The following is a 20,149-nucleotide window of genomic DNA, read 5'->3' as shown; positions in this document are numbered from 1 at the left end:
CTATGCAAATATGTGGGTACGGTTGCACTCTATAGGAATGTAAATGTATATGGTTAAACTACGTCCTTATTGATAAAGCCCTGCCCGTTTCAAGGACCCCCGCTTATTTTTATCGCACTTAAACCACAGGTGACCCGGATTTCCCCCGTTTGCACAGGTACCATGTGTCTGAGATGAAGCGGGGCTCTTTAAGGAGGACGGGGCAGGAGGAGGGTGGACTCTGGGGGGGCAGGAGGGGCGCGCGGACTCGGGGGCAGGAGGCTCGTGTGCGTGGAGGAGACAAATATTTACTCTGCAGCGCACTCACTTCAGAGCTCGACGTGTTCTCCGGAGCAACCAGGTGAGAGGGGGTCACAAGGGAGCCGCTGTTTACTGCCTCCTGCCCAGAATAGGCCAGCCCCCGAACCCACCCCAAACACACCTGGGGGGGCGGATCGAAAGGTGTGACCCCCAAAGGGTGGAGTCTTCAACGGGTCTGCCTACTGCTCAGGAGGTTTAGTGCCGTGGACATATAATCAGAAAAACACCCAACACAAAAGCACATTGTATTTATATTCTCTACGGCCGCTGCCACACGCGCACATACACGCACTTTATAAGGTCTCCAGTTTACCTTCGTTTACTCTCTGCCCTCGTCTTCTGGTTCTGTTTCTAGTCTGATTGCCACTTCCCTACCCACGGTTTGTGCCTTGGCTTGTGGCACTCACTGCCCTTCCTTGGGACACTCCGGGAATAGAGACGTGTACTCCCGACCCCTTTCCCCCACAGAGCTCCCCCACCACACACATCCTGCACCTGCCAGCAGAGCTCCCAAACTGTCCTGTCTTGGGTAGGCACCCTTCTGCATCACTGAGGCACTCTTGAAAAGCACAACTACAAGTACCACAATGCAAAGCAAAGCTATACCCCAGTGTTGCCCTCCCTGGCCCCCAGCCCTTTGTAAAAATACCCTACCTCTGCCCTAAGCCCTAAAAATAGACCTCAGCACAACCTCCACCGCCACCCCGCCCCCCAGCCATTAAAACAATTATCCAGCCCCTGCCCTGAAACCGGACCCATCCCATGGGAATTTTAAAAAAACAAACAAAAAAAACCCAGTCTAAAGCCCTAAACCCATGCCCTCACCCGCCCTAGGCCCAATCCCCCTTACCTGTACAGAAAGACAAGGCTGCTCTTCTGAGGCGAGGCATGGCACAGGTCGTCAAGAGGAAAAGGAAGGGTCTCTCTGTTTTCTCTAACAATGCCGATAGCCTTGACCACGCCAGTGCTTTTACCATCGTTACCAGCATATGCCCTTGTCACCAGTGCAACGTATATGCGTTTACCATTCATACCTTTACAACATTAATTTGTTGTAAAGGCATGCACGGTAAAGACATATGCGTTGTAAAAAAATGTAGGGTAATGGCTATGCGTGGCAACAACACCTTTCACGATCTCTCCTTATTGTGATTCAGAATATCATACCAAAAGCCTTTTGGGAATCAGAAATACTTTTTGGACTTGCAAATTCACTAACCCAGGGGTTTTAGGTAAGCTTCACAAATGCAAACTACCACTGCATGAGGCCTCAGGCCTTTAGTTCTACCCTTACACAGTCTAAGAGAAAACGTGGGGTTGCCTGAGGTCTGACCTGGGGATCCCACCTATGCCAACATCAGCCTCCCGGTGGAACTGAAGTCAGCTTCCACTGACCTTTACCGAGAAAGAAATATTAGAGGAAAGCCTTGGGCCGAGGTTAAAATTCCGTCTTTGAAGGGAAGCACTGATTACAGGCGTCGTGTGAAGAGCGCTGAGGGAAGTTTGTATGTCCCCCTCGTGAAGGCAGTGTGAACGGTCGGTGGCACCCCTGCTATCTGCTGCAGAGAGGCTAGCGGGACATCACTCAAGAGCACTCTTATTACCTCCGACAAATTTCAGAATCAGGTAGTGAGGTCAGAACGATTGCCTCATCCCAAAGCTATCATCCCTGCGAGAGACCTCTACGGCGCATGAATGTGCCTGTTGTCGGCACGCGCCGCCTCCTTCCGCCGACATTATGAAATCAGTGTTCAGGGAAGCTTCTTTCTCTTCAAGGAGTTTGGGGGCTGTGGCACATGCACTTACACACACCCTCTCCTTTCCCGCCCAAAACTACCAGTAAAATATTCTGAGCGGGAACAATCATTGGTTCCCAAAATAGTGAATGCTTAACTCATGCAAGACAGTTGGCCCCTAAAAACATTTCTGCCTCTTCCGCAATATTTTAAAGACAGAAATAAATGCCTCTGACTGTCAATGAAGTCCCTAAAAACGCTGCTGTACCGGGACTCCGTACTTACAGCGCTTTGTTGCTGCTTCTTTTGAACAAGGCGCTACATAAGACTCGTGATTAATGGTTTATGCAAATGCGTGCAATGTCATGGTATAAACAAGCGCGCCCCGAAAACGAAAGAGGATCGTGCCGGAGCTTGTCTTTATGGGGCCATGTGTTTGAAACACATGGCCCCATAAAGATAAGAATCCTTTTATGACGCAAGGAAGGCAGACGAGCCATCCAAATGGGACGGCTCAAAAAGCCAAACGAAAATGTCACGAACAGCTCTTTTCCAATGGCTGGCCACCGTTTAGCATAAACGGTTACGCCGGCCAATGGAAAAGAGGGGAGGGGCTTAAGGCCCTTTACAGAAAATACCCAAAATCATGAAATCTCGCCAGCGAGACTGCGCATGTGCGCAGCCCACGCCAGGCGAGACCTAAAAAGAGTGCTTCTAAGTGGTCATGTCCTAAGAAGGTTGTGCTAGTTAAAGGTAATTGTGTAAAACTTGTAGATGGAAATTGGTGGAACACTAGAAAAGTATCAATCTGCAATCTGCAATGCCACTGAGCAAGAAGAATGGTTGAAACTCCAATGTCCAGGGAGTTCTTGTTGCACTTCTAATCAGGGGATTTCACATGGTAAATCTACTATTGATCCTGTCATAACACGTCACTCCTCCCGCACCATAGTCAGACCTAAATTTCTTGATGATTACTCTTGTGATTAATCCATTGTTTCTCAACCTTTTAGGATCCTGTTTTGCTGACTTAGTTGTTTTTGTAATCCTGAGGGGTGATATTTACCTTATGTTTTTCATCAATTGTTGTGCTCATTTCATGTCCTTGTACCCGCTTGGGAGTTTAGTTTGTTAAGAAGGGAGATATGTTATATCTTCTGATATTTCCTACATAACTTTTATGTATATATATTTCCTGTGGAATGCTCCTTGCTCCTAGCTCCTAGGCAACTGCCTCCTTGTTAGTGATGGGGGTTCTGGAATGTGTTTGTAGAGCAGTTGCACCGGGATCCGAGATCAGACCATCAAGGGACGTTTTCCTCTACAATAAACTTCTTTCAACAAGACTCCATGGCATTTGTTGTTACAAAACCCTGCTTCTCTGCCTCATCAATCTCACACAATTAGATCTGGAAGACTGGTTCAAGCACCTAGGCGACCCATTAAGGAACTGATGTATATATGTAATATTTGTAATTTTTATTTAACAGAGGGGGAGATGTAGTGTCTTGTAAATATAAACAGCGGGCCCTTCTGTTCCTCGGGTTACACACACAGACTTCTGCAGTACATTAACTATTAGAGGTTTCATAATGTACAATGGTGCATAGCTGCTTCCCCCATGGTATACAAGCAGCACATCATCAATACAGTGAGCGAGCTTGGTATTATTTACGTCACGAACGCATGCCGAACTGTGAGGGAGATATTGAAGGACAAAATCGTAAATCAGGCGGCCATCTTAAAAATGTATTTTTTTATGCCAGCTGTAAAAGAGCAGTCTCTTTTCTCTTAAATTACTGAAAAGTAGGAAAAGCCTGTTTACAGATGCACATATTGCAAAACACTTATTTCAACTAAGAGCAAAGCGACTCATTTTCATGATAACAAAAATAAAAGTAACAAAAATAATATGCTTTTCAGTATGGCTATAACTAAATATACAAATCTCCTCAAGGTTCTCAGATTTTTTTTTTTTTAAGGAAGGACATGCATTTTTTTTCTCCATAGGGCCGACTGCATCACCGACTTTGAGCATGATTTTAGAATTAGACCTTCCTATTCTCCCATAGCAAGATGAGCTCGCGGGTAACAGTGACTGAAATGAGGCGGCCATATTGAAATGGAACGCCTACTAACACATCTCTTCGCTATTAATATACAACTGACGAATTAGTAATAGTTTATTAAATTCTGTTTCATCTAAAACGCGTGATTTGTTTAGATTATAACATAACAGTTAGATTCTAATATGTAACAGTGGCACGCATATATAAATATGCAACTTTTCTTAGTGTTTGCAAAACACCCGAGGTGCCTGTTGTGGATCTGGAACGTTCTTCGTACTTCCTTTCAGTGCTATAACGTATTTGTTAATAGCGATTGACCATGGCAGTTTCCCATTATTTGCGTGTTCGTCCTGCCTCACGGGAGTTACTCCATTTCATGATGGCTGCCACCATGGCCTGTCAGGTGTCTGCTGACCCGCCCAGCTGATGTACCCATAGCGGAAGTGCAAAGGACTTGCGGGTGAAACTGGTGGTTTCACTCAGCCCCAGGAAGGTGTTTTGTTGTAATTGGAGGAGATTTAAACACTTTGGTGTCACGGCCATGGGGCTGTTCGGGAAAACGCAGGATCGCCCTCCCAAGGAAATGGTATGTCCCGTCAGCCTCCTTTACAGTGTGGTGCAGGGGCTTGGAGTGGATGTTTAGTGAATGGAACAGGTTGTTGTGATTGAGTTATTACGTCACTGCTGGCCCATTTCTGCATGTGATGTATGACAGGGAGCAGCACTATGTCATAATTTATCAGCTTCCTAACAATGGCATTTAGTAGCACGGGGTCAGACACGTCCCACATACACGATAGGCATGTTTCTTAATGTTAAAGTCTTTTTTCTCTACCGAAAGTGCTGTTCCCGCATTTTAGAAATGGCTTGCCTGTACAAATTATGGTTACAATCAGTAAAACCCATCTTAATCCAAACGTTCGTAATATCTGTACCTCTCCCAATTCTATCAAACTCATCAGATCCATCCAGTATCATTGAATTGTATATTCTGCTCTTTGTTCCCAGAAATGCAGAACATTGGTTTAAATATGAGTTGAGTTGTACACCTCGAGCCTTTTCCTGGTGTATATACAACAATACATTGTGCAATATAGGTGCAGACCCGGTCTGTCACCAGTTCCTAAAAATGTAGTCCTACTTGACTTATCAACTGTTTGAGTGTAAGTGTCAGAAGTCCTGCCAAACGGATGGCCACCACATTTTTACTGTCGGTAAGTTTTGTTTGAATGGGCATACTTGTGCGGTGCGCGCACACTATGACTTAAAAGTCATCGGGAGAGCAAATGCAGCTGTCAAAACCAATATTGCTCAAAAGACAGCTAGCATGGTGGGTATGAACAGCAACATTTTCAACTGCTTATGGATTGATAATGTCTTCTGAATTTTGCCTATTGGTTCTGAGCTGAGTGAGGATTTATTGACGATAATAACGCTTTTTCTAGTGTTTTAATGAAGTAAAGTTTCAATGTTTTTAAAGACACGGAGGCAAGTAATATGTTTCTCTAACCTTGCTTTAATTTCAGCAGCAGCAATGAAGAACATCTGTAAACTCCTTTCCCACATAAGGTTTAGGAAAAACAGGTCATTTGGGAAACATCAGTAGTACCAAAAGGAAAACCAATCCGCATTCAGGAATACATATAATATCAATCTTGACTACTGTCAGGCAAACTAAGCATTATGTAGTAATAGTAGACCGAGAACAACTATAGAAGTAGGTAATAACAAGGTAAAAAGTTATTTGGAAAAGTATGTAAAAACATTCCTGGAATCTGGACATCTGCAGGATATTGCTGCAACCTGATGATCCTTAGTACAGGTACTTCTTGGGTAAATCGAAGTTCCATTGAAGTAATCCAAAAACATCTTATTAAACAGAATTTGTTTGATTGGTTGGCACTAAAATGAGAAACGAGGAGATAATTTTTAATTTAAACAGTGGTGGGTGTGAGAAAGTGGCTCTGTATATACTGTTCCCAAATAGGTACAGGGTGTACAGAGTCCCCAGTGGTTTGGCAGAGGCTAAAGGTAGATATAACCTTACTCTCTAAAGTGGTAGCTTGGTCGAGCAGTAAGGCAGTATCAGAGGACAGTGTAAAGTATTTGTTGCACACACTCAGCCAGCAAATGGTCTCACACACTCAATAACTGAACTCTAGGCCAATGGGTTATATATAAAAAATATATGCTTGTTTTATTTTAGAACCAACAATAGGTATTAAAATATACTTTCTCAGAATGAGATGCTTTATATAAATACGTTTGCAATATGCAATTGACTTTTGTAGAAAGTTACAAGTGGTTGCAATAGGCAACACAATTCTAAACACAATAATGCATTGAGTTCAATGGAAGTTTCAAGTTATTTGCCACAGATTACTTTTGGAATTCCAGTACAGGATCCTAGATTCAGTCCTGGGTCAGTACTTGGAATCAAGTGATAAAAGTCGACTTAATTACTATGATGATTTTTAGACAATATTTTGCTATTTTAAAAGTTGACACTTAGAAAATATTTCATAGAAAACAGTCAAAGGTTCCCTATGGCAGTAAATTCAAGTTGCAGGTATAGTATGTTCTCGTTACTTTTGTAATCCAGTACTTGGTGCCTAGACTCAGTACTGGGACCTTTATCCAAAACAGGCAAGTAATTACTTTTTCAGATATTATACGATTTTTAAAGAATATTTAAAGATTGCAGAAATTGACACTTAGAAGAAATTTCACAGAAAAACATTCAATGATTTCCTATGGGAGAAAAATGGGTTACTGGTAAGTACAGTTGTAAGTATTTTTCAGAGTCAGTGCTGGGCACCAAGATCCAGCACTGGGAGCTCACCTAAGAGCAGGTGAGTATTTTCGTTTTCGTTACTCGGCTGATTTTTGGTGAATATTTTAAGATTTGAAAAGTCCACACTTAGGAGAAGTTTCAGGAAAAAGCCAGTCAATGTTACCCTATGAAGAAAATTGACTTATCGGTTTAAAGGTAAGTACTCGACTGGCAGAGTTGAGTTTCTGGGCATAGACTCAGGGGTCCCCCAGGGTCAGGTAGGTACAGTTGGTTCACCCTCAGCGGCACAAGGGCGGCCGGGTGCAGAGAGAGTTAGGCCCAATGTTATCCTATGAGAGGTAGGGGGGCCTTGGATGGTGGCTGCTGACTAGCAGGCCACGCGGCTGTGGGAGCTGGGCTCCTGGTCACTTACTCAGGGCAAGTGGGGAAGTAGATAGGTGTAGAGGTTGCACTGCCGGGGCCACTCGGGCGGCTGGGTGCAGGGTGCTTTTGAGCCTTCGGGCGCTCAATTGATTTCAATGGGAAATCTCCGGTTTAGAAAAAGACTGCAAGCTCGGGGACGAAGATTCTTCAGGTGCCACCACCACTTCGAGAGGTAAGTTGGGTAGTTGGAGGATAGGTAGGTACCCCGGGATTGGGCTCAGGGGGCCGCGGGGTGCCGGGTGCAGGGGTGCATTTTGGTGTCGGGAAATCTTACCCTCTGTTGATCGCGGTTGGGGGGGCACCTTGTTCTGAGGCTGCATGCTTCTTCAAGAGTGTCGAGGGAGGTCCTTGGGTGCTGGACTCGGGGTCACAGTCGCCGTGGGGTCGTCCTCGTGGTCTTTGTTCACTCCGGCACAGGCCAGGCTTGGCTGGTGGAGAGTGTGCTGGGTTCGCAGTTCCGGGCTGCTGCCAGAGATTAGAAGTAGGCTTTGAGTAGAGCCTCTACTCATGGGAGTCCCAGGGGTTTAGAGTCAAAAGGTAGCCAGGTCCTCCGGGGTTTGTGAGGATGCTGGCTACAAGAGATGCCGGGTTGGAGCAGGAGCAGGTTCGAGGGTCGACAGGCCTGTAGGGCTGGGGCCAAAGCAGTTTGTGTCTTCCTCTTCTTAGCAGCTGCAGGGCAGTTCTTCTTTCTTCTAGCTCTTCTTCGGATTTTGGAATCTGGGGAAGGAAGGTTCAAGGTGCCCCTAAATACTAGATTTAGGGACGTTACAGGTAGGTGAAGGGCGGGGACCAATGGGTCCCTGTCCTGGGGTGGGCACACCCCCTATCCTGCCTCTCTCCTGTGGGAGGGGGGCAGTAGCCTAGTCCTGATAGGGTAGGACTTCCCATCTTCAAGATGGCGAGAGCCCGGAGATGTGCTTCACCTCACCGCCCCCACCTGAGTGGTGGGGTTGGCAGGCTGGCACATCCCCTGTCCTTATTTGGGGTTTCCGGCCAAGCTTCCCGCCAGAGTGGGGGGTTGCAGTGGCCTGGGGAAGCTCACAGAGGCGGCATGCCTTTGAAGCTTCCCCCTGCCCATTCTGGGGGAGGAGATTTAGCACCTCGCCCAGGATGTGCATTGTTGCAGGCCCAGGAGAGCAGGGGCTCTCCTACCCAGGGGTCCAGCAACATGTCTGCTGTGTGGCAGCCTAGGCAGCCTCAGAACAGACGTGGATTGTAGGTTAGGTTTTAGGGGGCATCTCTAAGATGCCCTCTGGGGTGCTTGGTACATTAAATCCCACACTGGCATCAGTGTGGGTTTAATGTGCTGAGAAGTTTGATACCAAACTTCTCAGTCTTCGGTGTTGCCGTTATGGTGCTGTGGAGTTCGTGTTTGACAAGCTCTCCGCACCATGTACTCTTAAATGGCAGCAATGCACTTACAGTGCCCAGGAATGGACCTGGGTACTGTAGGGGCACAGGGTTCCTGCTCCTCTGCCCACACCATTGGCATAGGGCACCCAGCTAGAGGGGTGGCTGATATATGCCATGGCAGTGTAGGTGATGGGCATGGCACACAGGGATGTGTGCCATGTCGACTCTTTGTTTTGTCTTGCACCCAGACACCCAGCCTGCAAGGGCAGTGTGTGTGTAAGGGTACAGGGCCTCTAAGGGTGGCACAATGAGTGCTGCAGCCCTTAGAGGCCTTCCCTGGTCACAAGGCCCTGGGAACCTAGGGTACCATTTACCAGGGGCTGACATGTGGCCAGGGTTTGCCAATTTGGGTTTTGTGTTTTTAGGGAAAGAACATAGGCCCTGGGCACCTGATTGGCAGGAGTCCAGGGCACACTCAGTCAAAGTACATTCAGCAATTCAGCAAAAATTGGGGGCATACCATGCAAGAAAGATGGCACTTTCTCACAGTGGGATAATACTTGCCTCCGTGTCTTTAATAAAATGTAAACTATCTTTCATTAAACACTTGGAAATTGTATATTTTATGGTAAGATGTAGACTCGTATTATGCTATTTTGAAGTATGTTTACTACCAATGAAGTTGGTGTGTCCACAGCTTTCCAATAGAATGTACAAAATGTGATATTATTGGACCAATCTGCTTATCTGAGAATGTCCTCAAAACGTGACTGAGCCCAAATGGCTTCAGATGTCATTGCTCCAGAGTGGAATGGGCTCCAAAAATGGTAGTGTCAATACTAGCCATGGACATTATCATTCAATCCAACTAGGTATGTTGGAGAAGAAGCTGGTTTGTGAGTTTTTCTGATGGAAATGAGTAATTGGGAATCAAAGGACTTTCTGAAAGGGCTGGTCTTTTGCTCACAGACCTTTAAACAATTACCCACACATAATTGTGGTTGGTATGGGAAATAAGGATAGAAAACAGAAATATAGTTTTTCTTAGTTAATTTTCTAACATTAAAATACTTATTCAAGTTTAACATGTGTAGCCGAAATGCCTAATGCGCTTGCATCGGAAATACATTTTACGGAAACTAAACACAAAAGCATGGTACGATTAGCTGAAATCCTCTTAAGCAATAAAGAAGTATCTGCTGACCAACTGATAAACACGATAAGCACCAAATTAACATCCTATAAGTGACTGTACTTTGGAAAAGGAGAATTAAAAAAATCTTACTCCCTTTAAAAAATATTACTACTTTTAAAAGGCTGCATACAAAAGGATATGTTCGAGTTTGATTAATAAATATTGATTCATTTTACCATCACTAGTTTTTGAAGCCGTGAAGTTCGCTATTAACCTGACTTTGACTGACTGAAAACGGGTCAATAGACCTTCCCAAACACGAGTTTGACCAACCAGCCCATGCTAATCTATATCTTCCCTTCCTAGATGATTTAAATGTCTGACCCCTGCCAGATTGTCAATATGCCGGAGAATGGAACAACGTATCTTGTTATTCACAAAGTTTCAAATTGCATAGGAGCCTGAAAGCATCTATAAACAATTCATGTGCATGTTGAACTTGTCTTGTGACCATGTACCACCAGTCAAGAATTGACCACATTGGGCAACCCCAAACTGGCAGACGTGCATGTGAGTTTAATTCTAGATCTGGAGCAAAAATGAAAAAACAGTTCTGCCATTCCAAGCATCTAAGTGGTCTAGCCACCGCTGTAAATCTAGTTGGTCAAAGTCTCTACGGATGTGGCGGATTTTCAGTCTTTGCAGGGCTCGAGAATGAAGTGGCCCTGGAAGAATAGTTTGTATTGATGAGAGAAGACCTACAATTCTCGCTGGAGTTCTTGTGGAAATGGATGAGATCTGGAGAATTTGAAAATGTCCAATTTTGTCCCGTTGATTTTTGAACTGGGAAAGGTATAGGGTAGAAGTCTCGGAATTTATTAGAAAACCCCAAAACTCCATTTGTCTTGAAGGATTCAAAATGGATTTTTCCTGATAGAGAACGAAGCCTAACGCTTGAAGATGTGATAAGCATTTGCTTCTGTAGAGATTTGTATGTCCTGGGCCACTAATAAAATATCGTTTTGATAAATAGTCAAGGAAATACCCAGATATCTGAGGACTGCGACTACCGATTTCATGTATTTTTGTGAAGCAAGTACCAAGGTGCTGATAATGATCCGAATGGGAGGGATGAAAATTGACCTACCATTCCCCACCTAAGAGGGATCTCTTATAAGAATTATAGTCTCCATTTTGAAATGATGGTAGACTATGAACTGATTGAAATATCTTAGGTTTATAATTTGACACATCTTTTTGTTTTTCTTTTGAACTAGAAAAGTAGTACTTAAGAAACTGGATGGATGAAGGGTAGTTGCTTTTATTACTTTCTCCTCCTACTTTTTCATCCTCCGTATGTTTAAGATATTCAAATGCCTACCCCAAAGCTTAAGACACACTATCACCCAGGCCTTCATCTCCAGACAACTGGACTACGGCAACTCTCTATACACCGGGCTGGCAGCCCACCTCCTATGATGATACAGTCATACAGAATGCCGCAGCCAGACCCGTCCTGTACCTCCCTAGAGAAACCCACATCACCCCTTACCTCAGGGAACTCCTCTGACTCCCTAACCAGAAAATATGCGAGTTCAAGCTCTTGACCCATGCATACAAGGCCCTACACAACTTTGGACTGGCCTACTTGATTCACAGCTTGAACTTGATTGATTGATTGATTGCAGAAGAGATAGAACTTCTTTGAACACTAAAGTGTTTGAAAAGAAACTCTTGAAAGGGTGTAGCATAATTTTTGATGGAATAATGCTTAACTGTACACAGCGCTCAAGGGTCTGCGGTGATAGTTTGCCATTTGAGAGAAACTTTTTTTTAACCAACCCCCTACAATATGAAGTGCAGAAATGTGACTTAGCTGTGGGTTTTCTTTGTGCATGTGCTCCACGGGATCTGAAATTCCTAACTCTCTGTGGGAAGAACCTAGGTCTCCAGTCTTGAGTGTAAAAGTTGGAGCATCTGTAATTTTTAAATCTGGACTAGCATCCACCAAAGTGACTCCTTCTTTTGCTGGACTTGACAAAAACCTGTTTTCCAAAGACTCTCCTGAGAGATTTTTGGGCTTTATCTAAATAAGCAAACATAGTGACGTATTTGTTGAGTTCTATTATAAATGAGTCTTCAAAGAACATTCCATATGCCCTGACTCTGGCATCCACAGTAGTTAGTTTTGCTAGTTTGGAGTTGATTTTTAGAAGGAGGCCTTTCCTTCTCTCATGGGTCATAGAGGCTTTGCCATTTCCAAAAGACAAATTGTCTGCTGAGTCCACATAGATAATTCTTCTACATCAATAGTAGAATTTTCTAGCTTGTCTTCTTCTGCAAGGTCTAAAATATGGGTTAATGGTCTAATAGTGTCTAATATCTTGTTCTGACAATTCGAACAGGGTTTTTCTTCACCTTTTCTTGAATCTTTGCCGAATTTAGACTAGGGGTGGGCGGAATTTGCGTAATTGCGTTACGCAAATCTCCGCGAAACGGTAAAAAATCTCCGCGAACACGCAGAAATTTCGCGAACACGCGGAATTGCTTGTTCGCGATGCTTTTTTCCTGTTCACAATTGCTGTTTGCGTGCTCGGGGAGAAATATCTCGCGAACACGCATTTTTAGAACGCGAACAAGCAAAAATTTCACGAAATCGCGAAAATCAGACTTTTGAGCAATTTCGCGTTCTCCGCGGAACGCGAAATTACGCAAATTCCGCAAATTCCGCGAGCGGAACGGAATTTACCGCCCAGGCCTAATTTAGACTAGAAAATGAACATGGTTGGATCTGTTGTAGGAGTTGTGATACTGTTCTGTAAAGAAGGCTGAGGAGATTCAGATTTTAAGTTGGATCCAGTTTGTTTGTCCAGAACCAGTCTTAATCTATTTGATATGTAAATGCCTACAAGGTTTGTAGGAAGCCATGCCATGGAATTAGGGTGATGTATTAACTTCAGGCTCCCTGACTTCAATGCCATTTTAGACTTTGAATTTCACAGTTTTGGAGAAAGTTAGCTTAATCTTTTTACTTGATGGACCATACCAAAAATCTGAATCATGGCGTTGATTAGCAGAGGCATCATCATCAGAGTCTTGACAATAATTGTTGTACTCTGTATCATGTAAGCCACGGGCTATAATTTGGGGGTAAAGAGTGTTTTTTTTTATCAGCAGTAGAAATGCCTACTTCAGCAGGAGGCCCAGAAGGGGCACAGCCCTCATTTGTGCGGAAAACTTCCATGCACCATTTGAAAACCACCAGAAGATAAATTCTGGTTAGCTGCATCATCTTTGTTAGGTGTAGTATTGGTAGTTGCATGTGTTTTAGGTTTAGTTCAGATGTTTTGCGCTTTTCCCTTTTTGCCTTCTCCTGCAGAATGTGCCAAAGAATTTTTGTTAATCAAATTTTGCTTCATTAATTCAGTTTAAAAAAAAAATATATTTTTCATAGATGACGACACAGCCTGCTGTACTGATGACTGAATAATGAATTAACATTTTTCCTAAATCCTGACTTTACTCCTCATCGCAGTAAAAGGTTGAGGATAATTCAGAATTAATGAATGAATGGATGACATGACTTAGAGTTCACAGCTACTTAGGGAGTATTTCTGCTAAGATATGTAGCTAGGGAACATTCGAGAGCCATTAGAAATTAAAGAGAAATCTGAGATTAAAGACTGAATAAGTGAGGTTTTAGTAGTTTGCGGTAGGCGATCTCATTTGACAAATATCTGAGATCAACGGGGAGTTGGTTCCAGAGTTTGGCCACACGAACCAAGAACGATGCGCTGCTGTGCCTCGCTTTTTTAAAGCGAGGAACCAATATCAGATGAGCCTTTCCAGAGTGCAAAGCCCTGCCGGCTGGCAATGCTGGATTCTCGAATTGAGGTAATGTGGTCCTCTATTGTAGAAAGCATGGTGGGCAAGCACAAAGGCTTTAAACATAAACTGCTTCACTGGCTTCCAGTCAATAACAGGGTTAAGATAGGAAGATGTCGGGGAACTCCTAGGGAGATTAAAGTGAAGGTGAGCTTCCGTATTCTGCACTACCTGAAGACCCTGAGCCAGGAAGGAAGGTAGGCCCAGGTATAGGGCATTTGAAGAATCCAATCTGGATAGAATGGAAGCTTCAACTACAGTTTTTCGAGCTTCCCATGGAATGAAGGATAAAAATGTTTTAAGTGCCTTCATAATCGAGATGCAACTTTTCACTACAAAAAGAACCTGAGACTTAATTGAAAGTTGGTCATTGAAGATTACCCCCAATATTTCTAGCCATTTGAGTGGGTAGAGGGGAGGCTGGACTGTCATTAGACCAGTATCCAGTGCAACCTGGAATTGGTTTGGGACAGAAGAGGAGAATTTTGGCCTTATCAGGGTTACATTGCAAGTGATTATCTCTAAGCCAGCCCAGAACCTCTCTCATACATGCAGGGAAAGTTTCCTTAGCAGTGTCCAAGACACCCCTGTATGGGAACATAAGCTGAGTGTCATCTGCATATGACATAATATTAATACTGATTTATTCCACCAGAGCGGTGAGTAGCGGGGAGGCTGGACTGTCATTAGACCAGTATCCAGTCCAACCTGGAATTGGTTTGGGACAGAAGAGGAGAATTTTGGCCTTATCAGGGTTACATTGCAAGTGATTATCTCTAAGCCAGCCCAGAACCACTCTCATACATGCAGGGAAAGTTTCCTTAGCAGTGTCCAAGACACCCCTGTATGGGAACATAAGCTGAGTGTCCTCTGCATATGACATATTAATACTGATTTATTCCACCAGAGCGGTGAGTGGGGACATATTGATGTTAAACAGCGTGAGACTCAATGTTGGTCTCTAGGGTACTCTGCTTTTGAGGGGCTTTGCTTTGGACAATGTGGCTTCATCTAGCCGCTAGAAAGGACTTGAGCCATTTTGGGGCCAGTCCATCCAATCCGATATTTGCCAAACATTGAAGCAGAACATCATGAGAGACCATATCAAATGCCTCCGAGGTCTAATGAACCGAGGGCGGTGGCTTGGCCATGGCCCAGTGCCATCTTTAAGAACTCTATGATTTCCAATAGGGCAGTTTCAGTGCTGTGACGTGCACGGAAACCAGATTGGGAAGAGTGGAGAAGATTATGAGTTTCAACAAACTCAGAGAGTTGGTTATTAGAAATAGGTTCCAGAATTTTAGAGGCAGCAGGAAGGAAAGAGATCGGTCTAAATTTAGACAAAACTTTACTGTCAGCGTTCGTTTTTTTTCAATAAGGGAATGTCACAGGCCCTTTTCCATATGTCAGGAACTATGCCTGTCTGCAAAGAAGAGCCAAATATATCAACATATACTGGACAGATAGTATCCACAATTTGCCTCAGAATGTTGGGGGGGGGCATGGTTCCAGGGGCGAACCAGATTTACAGGTCAGGATGCAGGCTGTCAGTTCCTCTCTGCCCGTAGGTAAAAATAAAAGAAGCTTATTTTCCAGAGGGGAGGCAGAAGGCATGGGGGCATCTTCCGGGGGGCTTGGTAGAGTGCGATGCTAATATGTTTGGCGGAATTTTGATCATTTTGTTTAAAAAAATTCACTTAACCTCTGACATAAAGTAGGGTTGGATTCCAAAGGTGGAGTTCGTGCTTTTGCGTCCATAAAGAGGGACGCAATTTTATAGATTTCCTTTGGGCCCTTTATTGGCATTCTCCAATTTTCTGAGCATAAAAGTTACTTCTTGCTAATTTGATTTTGTTATATTTGACAAGAACCTGTTTGTACACTACTTTATCACTGTCCAGAAACTGCCTTCTCCAAATATTTTCAAGCCTTTTACAATGTTTTCTTTCTAAGGAAAGTTCATATGAATTCCATGGGGCTGATGGAGTTAGCCTCTGTTTCTCTTTCACTTGTACTTCAATAGGGGCGACAACATTCACGGCATCAAGGAGCCAAATCAAATCAAATCAAATCAAATCAAATATAAGCTTTATTCGATTTATCAATAAATCATAAAAGCATACAAATACAATTTATGCGGATAATTTAAGAACAGTTTTCATATGAACAAAATTACCAAAATGGATAAAACATTTCTCCAAAAGTTAAAATCTACAGCAGTCATTTGGATGAGGGGCCTCGTTTTACACTAATCAGTCAATATTAACGAGTATTAGTTAACTCATTGAGTTTCTAAATTTCATCACTGACATTAAAAAGCGAGAAACAGCAAAGATGACATCCACATCTTCTAAAAGCAAAAGTTTTAAATATGCAGGTTTACATGTTCTTATTCCCCAGCGTTTAAGTAAGGGTAGAAGAAATAATTTCCTCGGGCTGGTATACAGATTACAAAAGAACATGATGTGAATGTTACTTTGTGTTGAATGGTCGTCGCATGGACATATTAATTTCAGTGAGGCCCAGTCATTCTGTTTCGGCAAAGTGACCAAGCGGAAGAAAAACCCTAAGCGCAGCCTAGTTAAAAGCATGCGAGCATAGGGTGCTTTTTCAAGCCCAAGGTAAGATTGTAAGCCTTCAGTAGGGGTGATTTGCTGATAACTCAGGGTTGTGCCTTTAAGTTTCTCAGTGTCCCATCTAGCACTCTCTAAGTGTATAGATAATAGTTTTTTGAGGGCCGGTCTAGTCAAGGTTTGAAGGGTCTCTGGTTCGTGGTAAAATTCAGAGTGTCCAATGTTAGAGAACATCGTTTGTACATATCGCAGCCACTTGACTTTTGCTACACCGTCCAAAGCCATGCAGTCTTTCATGAGGTTTCTATTCAATTTGCACTCCTCTGTGGTCCAGATCTTATGCCAAAGCAAACAAGGTGATATTTTTATGATGTCGCTAAGGTATTTGACGCCGGTCTCAATATGAGTCATAAAAGTCGACGTGGTTTTGGACACACCTAGTAAGTAACAGATGAAAATATTCTCGCAAGTTTGTAATGAGGACACATTCTCGAAACCCCAGAGTCCTGCGCCATATGTGGCCGTAGCTATACACTTTGCCCGGTAAATCTGTAACATTTCATGAATGGGTTTACCCCCAATTTTGGCTGCAAAGGTTCTTAAAGCGCCTATGGCACGGCTAAAGGCGAGTTTCCTAGCTGACACTGCGTGTTTCCACCTTCCCCTCCTGTCAAACACAATGCCCAAATAGCAAAAAGTGTCTGTGATGGCAATCTTTTGCTGATCTAAATATATTGAGCATGATGGTCTGTTGTTCTTTTGGGAGCAGGGCATGGAGAAAGTTTTGGAAATGTTCACCTTTAAATTTCTTTTACCCATGTAGGATGAAAATTCATTTACAGCTCTCTGCAAACCTACTTTTGTCCTAGACATAATTGCCGCGTCATCGGCATATAGAAGAATGGGTACAGGCCTACCATTAACAGCCGGATAATCGCTTGACAGAGTTATTAAGCTTTCAGCGATAGAGTTTATGTAAAAAGTGAAAAGCAAGGGCGCAAGTATGCAGCCTTGCCTCACCCCTCTGTTTATGGCGAATTTTTGTGAGCATTGCCCCTGGGTCCCAAATCTTACTCTGGCCCCCGCTTCTCTATATAGTTCTTTGATAAATGTGAGGATCGCTGAGTCCACCCCGATGTCTTCCAGTGTCGACCAGAGCATCGCATGGTCCACGCAATCGAATGCGGAGCTGAGGTCGACAAAGGTAACAACTAAGTCCCCTTTTTTGGCCTGCGTATATTTAGAGACTAATAGGGACAAATTTAGGGATTGCTCCAATGTCCCTAGTCCCTTTCGGAACCCATATTGGAACTCCGAGATAACCTTCTTCTCTTCTTCTCAGTGTTGTATCCTCTTAAGGACAATCCTGCCAGCAACTTTCATGAGTCCGTCCAATAGCGATATTGGACGGTAACAAGCCGGGTCGTCCCTATTCCCTTTTTGAAATATGGGGACTACGATTGCGTCCGACCAGGTGGAAATAAAACCGCATTTATTTCCCATATTTAATACATTGGTTAACAAGGGAACCCAAAAGTCCGGTTCTGATTTATAGAGATCCACTGGGGTGTGGTCAGGGCCGGGGGCTTTACCTAAAGGACTTTCTCTAAGGGCATCTTCCACTTCTAGTGTGGTGAATACCAGGTCAATGGGGTAAGGAGGTGCTGGGTAGACAGTTGGGTGGTTATCCTGAATTATGCTATCTGGGGGTGAATTCACCTTGCATGGGTTCGGGACATTACCCTGTGTGCTGTTGGAATAAAGATTACCATAATGTTCTACCCAGAGCTCAGCCGTTATAGCCACTTCTACAGAATTATCTCTGTCTTTTGAGTTATAAACAGATCTTATGACTTTCCAAAAGGCATTACTGTCCTTATTCCTGGCGGCTTCCCCCAAAGCTTCCCAGGCCTCCTGCTTCAGTTTCGCCCTCCGCTGTTTAATTGCCAGCTTATAATCGTGTCTCGCTTGACGAATTTGAACTCTATCTTTTGGGTCGGCAGACAAAACTTTCTTTAAGATTTTCAGTGTAGATGTACATCTAGAGTCAAACCACCCACGAGTATGCCTCCCCTTGTCTTTGCAGTTCCTAGTCAGTGCATTTTTTATGTGGTGCTGAATGTTAGAAAAAGCAACCATGATACTCTTTGGGTCAGTATCTTCCTCTAAGCAGGCAAGTATGTCCGTGGAGCAAGAGGATAGGAAGTTTTGAAAGAAGGATGTTGGGTTCATTTTCTCCCATTTAATTACATACCCATTGGTCTTAGATAGGGTAACCTCAAATGGATATAGAACCCTACTAGGTTCCTTTACTTTGCCCTCCATGAGATTTACCCCGAAGGTAATGGGATAATGATCGCTCATGGGGTCATCCCCAGTTTCCCAGAAGGTTATAAAGTCAGAATAGGTGGGTGATATCAAGGCGAAATCGATTGTGGATTTACAACCTCTTCCATTGTACGTTGGGGCAAAGGGAACCGGGGGGGAGCATGCCTGGTTAATGAAGGTGAGGTCAAAGATAAATATGACATTGTTAAGAAGAGACCCCATATTGGTGTGGGAGAAGTGCAGAGGACCGTCCTCCCCGAGATCTGACAGGCCGCACAAACCTAGCTCAGAAGACGGACAGACGGAACAATTGAAGTCACCCACCCACAACACTATGTGATCCCCCGAACCTTGATCTCTCAGTTTGTGAATATGATGGATCATAATATTCAAATTTGATTCCACCTCACTAATTGGCAAATTATTATAAAAATTCACGAGAATCACCTTATGCGAAGTGCCCCATTTAAGTAGTATGATTTGGAAGTACTGATTGGATTGGAAATCGCAAGCTTTTACGTCCGCTACGTTAGATATATATGTGCACAAGCCCCCCTTGTTGCGACCCTGGGCTGATGGCACAGCTGGGGAATGGAAGGTTCGGTAGCCCAACATGTGCACTTCCTCTATAAGCCAGGTTTCTTGTAGGCATAGGATGCCATGCTTCTGCACAATCTCTAGCCAAAGTTTGTGGGTGATCTTACTACCGAGGCCTGCAACATTCCAAGAAAGGAGAGAGTGCATTGGGTTTCTAATTTCCTGTGGATGATGCCCTGCATTCCCCGTTGTGCCTATCCGAACTTGCAGGTGTGCAGGGTCTGCCTGTAGTTTGACCTGTGCAGTAAAAGGGTGCTGTTCAAGGGGGTTTAGGCCTATCCCAATGTTGCTTGGAACTTGGGGTATGGGCATTAATTTTTCACTCGGGACAGTTTCCATTAGGGGATTTTGGGCGTTGGTAAGGATTGGGGCGACAGTAATTCCCAGTCAATCCACCTGATCCAGACATTCAAACCTGTTCATAGTGGGTGCTCCTTCCCACCCGTTGTTAAAGGGTTGCCAACCATCCCCATGTCCTTTCCATCTGCGATTGTGGGCTATTGACCAAGCCCCAGGTGGCTCAAAAGTCTGTTTTGGAGGATAGAAAAAGGTAAGGGGTCTGGTGACAATAGGTTGGTCAGTATCCTGTGAATCCCATATAGTGATGTGCTGGGCTGTATGAGGGTCTGCAAATGAGACCACTATGCAGTCTCCAGGGATGGATTTATGGGTACGACCCACCCATGGTACTCTCCTAACCATTAGAACTCTAGTCCTAACAGTATTGGGGAGCTGTCTATTGATGTTGAGCCAGTGAATCACCTTATTCTTTAGGGACCACTGGGTCTCCATAGAAAGCGGGTCAAGTGGTGGTACACCAGCCAGTATGACGACATAGGGCCCGGCGTCAGGAGGAAGATCAATGTAGCCCCCACGCAAGTTCTGGCGGCCATGGTACTGGTTGGTTATGCGCGCAGTAGGGGGGATATTAGTCTTATTGGGCTTATGGGCGGCCT

At 44.1% G+C, this 20,149-nt stretch overlaps 1 protein-coding gene across 1 annotated transcript in view; it reads left to right on the top strand.

Annotated features, from left to right (window-relative positions):
- The first annotated feature begins 4,533 nt into the window (after positions 1–4,533).
- CHMP3 (charged multivesicular body protein 3) overlaps positions 4,534–20,149 on the top strand; it is a 107,788-nt gene continuing 92,172 nt past the window's right edge. The window contains exon 1 of the mRNA XM_085642630.1: positions 4,534–4,691. Coding sequence (XP_085498756.1) covers positions 4,647–4,691 — 45 coding nt within the window. The 5' untranslated portion in view covers positions 4,534–4,646. The remainder of the gene's footprint in view (positions 4,692–20,149) is intronic.

The sequence above is a fragment of the Triturus cristatus genome, chromosome 2_2, assembly GCF_964204655.1.
Source record: "Triturus cristatus chromosome 2_2, aTriCri1.1, whole genome shotgun sequence".
In the NCBI taxonomy this organism is placed as follows: Eukaryota; Metazoa; Chordata; class Amphibia; order Caudata; family Salamandridae; genus Triturus; species Triturus cristatus.
This window is presented reverse-complemented; position numbering and strand designations above follow the sequence as displayed.